Genomic DNA, 2,345 nt, shown 5'->3' with positions numbered 1-2,345 from the left:
CTCAATCGTATTTCATCCCCCCCTCTCAGTTTAGTCAAGTTTTCATCAAGTGGTATCAAAGCCAAAGGTCTCGAGTTCGAATCACACCCAGCTCGCACTTGGGAGGAGATTGATGGACATTGGATAAACCAACGCTCCCCGAGTGTTTCACGACATGTGTTTAACTGCCTCTTGTGGATCCGTTAACTCTGGCGATGCATTCGTTTACTAACACCTGCGGGTTTTGGTGTAATGGAAATTATTAATGGCAATAGATGTTCTGCTATGCAACATCTATCATTTGTCTCACCAACAGTTACTACATCTACTTTGCATACCTTTGTTGATTGCTACTTTGTTGCTCTCTTGCCTACCTTTGTTGATCATGTTAATGCTCTTTTTCCTTTCTGCTCTTTTTCCTTCTTTGCCTTGCTACTACTCCTACCTTGTTGCTGCATACTTTGCCTTTGCTCCTTGTCTTGCTGCTACTTTGGTGCTCATTTTCCATCAATGACAACAATGCCAACAATCTCCCCCTTTGGCATTGATGGAAACATTGTTTCTTGAGAATCAACTTCAACAACTTTTGTTTACCTCCCCCTTTGACATCAATGGAAATGGGGGTTACAGATGTATTGTAGCCCTCCAATCCACATTTATCCATTTTCTGTTATTAAGGCACTAAAAAATATGGTCTTCAACTCACTATGAAAGAGTCCTCAGTGTAGTCATCATCATTACATTAATGCTCTAAAACCTGCAATGTCTTGTTATGATACCAATGTTGACACTATCATTGAATGAATGCCACTCTATATGGCTTATTAGGGCTTCTCTAGATTAAATGAATGTTGCTCCAAATACGCTTAGGAAATTTTTAACATTGTAAGAGTGCTGCAAAATATTGTTGTGAGATAACTCTGTAAAATATTGCAAGAATACTTTTGATATAACGTTTTGTAAGGAAAGCATGGAATGCATGATAAATGCATTATATTGAGCACTTCAATGAACATATGTATGCTAAAGGTATCCCCATCATATGTAATCCACACCAAGATGATAACAAAGTGCATTGAGTGGAACCTCATTGATTGGGATGTGTGCACTTAAAATAAATTGACCAACACCAGTATAGAATAGTTAATAAAATATAAGAAGGCCACCCAAATTCATTTATATTGGAAAAAAACTTTGTCTAACCATTCTCAATCATATATTCTGAAAGCATAGGAAGAGCACAATGTAAATTCCAATATTCTATTTTCATTTGTTTCAAACGAGTCTCAAGCCTGAGTAACACAACAATCCTTTCAAAGTCTTGTTTGTCATGAGCAGGCTCAATGAAATTGGCTTCAAGTAAACCCTCCAAAATGGAATTATAAGTTGTGAACATTTACAAGAAGAGCTTCCTTTGTGAACCCAATTGTAGTGACAACTGAGACCTCCTTGCTACCACCAACTTGTGGTTTGTACATAATAAATTCTAGAAATTTAAGATCAGCAGCAATCGTATGATGCTCTACCACTCAACCACGCAATATAATTTTGAAATGACTTGGCAACTCAAGATATAATACAGAGCTATATAAAGGAAGAGAATAGCATAGGCGATTTGAAATATGTTGTTCAATGAGTTGTTACTTGTTCGCAACATCGATTTTATCAACTTTAGGCTCTCCCCTCAATGCAATATCCTGTTTGTCTAACTCAAAGTCAAGCTCAATTTGACCATCATCATTTATCCATAAATTATAAACAATAACCTTTGTGCCATGTGTTCGAATATCATCAAATTGTTTGAGTAAATTAGCTTCAGTTGAGTAAGGTGACCATTGTAAGAGCATTAACAAATTTTGAGCCCAATCCTCTACATTGGAACGAATCAATATTTTATGTTGTCCTAAAAATGATAATTCAAAGTCCACCATTGGAATTCTAATATCTTCATGTCCAGTCTCCCTTTTTCTATCAAATGCACAACAGACTTGCGCAACACCACGCAAAGAAACAACGTTCAATGTGTATACCTCATGTATCATCAATCGTTTATGGCCATGGCTATCGGCAAGCCAACATGTTATAGGCTTACAGAGATAGTGCGTTTGTTCTATTCCACCATTTTTCTGAAATCTTTGTTATGCATCCAATATCTTCAAAGATGGGACTGTTCACAAAGACATTAAAAATGTTGCATTGTATTCCATCCAAACCATACATTGTATTAAATAATGTTATATTGTATCCAACACACTTCATATTCATGACTCGATGACCAACAACAAGCTCAGGAACTTCCTCCATGAACAACCTTTGATTCCAGCATCTAAGGTTCACAATAATAGTCACAAATATACTCGTGTATG

The 2,345-nt window shown here is 36.5% G+C and overlaps 1 protein-coding gene across 1 annotated transcript; it reads right to left on the bottom strand.

Annotated features, from left to right (window-relative positions):
* Positions 1 to 1,177: 1,177 nt before the first annotated feature.
* On the bottom strand, positions 1,178 to 2,021 carry LOC149177361 (protein MICRORCHIDIA 2-like). The gene is made up of 2 exons (XM_089421725.1): positions 1,635 to 2,021; positions 1,178 to 1,345 (listed from the first exon to the last, which is right to left on the bottom strand). Exons 1-2 carry the CDS (start codon positions 2,019 to 2,021, stop codon positions 1,178 to 1,180), a joined length of 555 nt encoding a protein of 184 aa, XP_089277851.1.
* Positions 2,022 to 2,345: the final 324 nt, after the last annotated feature.

This window comes from Pinus tabuliformis, chromosome 4_1 (assembly GCF_031772625.1).
Source record: "Pinus tabuliformis cultivar Carrire ecotype Pingquan chromosome 4_1, CPIR1, whole genome shotgun sequence".
Taxonomy (NCBI): Eukaryota; Viridiplantae; Streptophyta; class Pinopsida; order Pinales; family Pinaceae; genus Pinus; species Pinus tabuliformis.
This window is presented reverse-complemented; position numbering and strand designations above follow the sequence as displayed.

Bases quoted from the DNA above. Each gene is read 5' to 3' on its own strand.
- LOC149177361 (XM_089421725.1), bottom strand. From the start codon at position 2,021: ATGATACATGAGGTATACACATTGAACGTTGTTTCTTTGCGTGGTGTT. The intron at 1,346-1,634 runs GTTGCGAACAAG...TCCATTTTGGAG, and splicing joins CTAAAGTTGATAAAATCGAT to GGTTTACTTGAAGCCAATTT.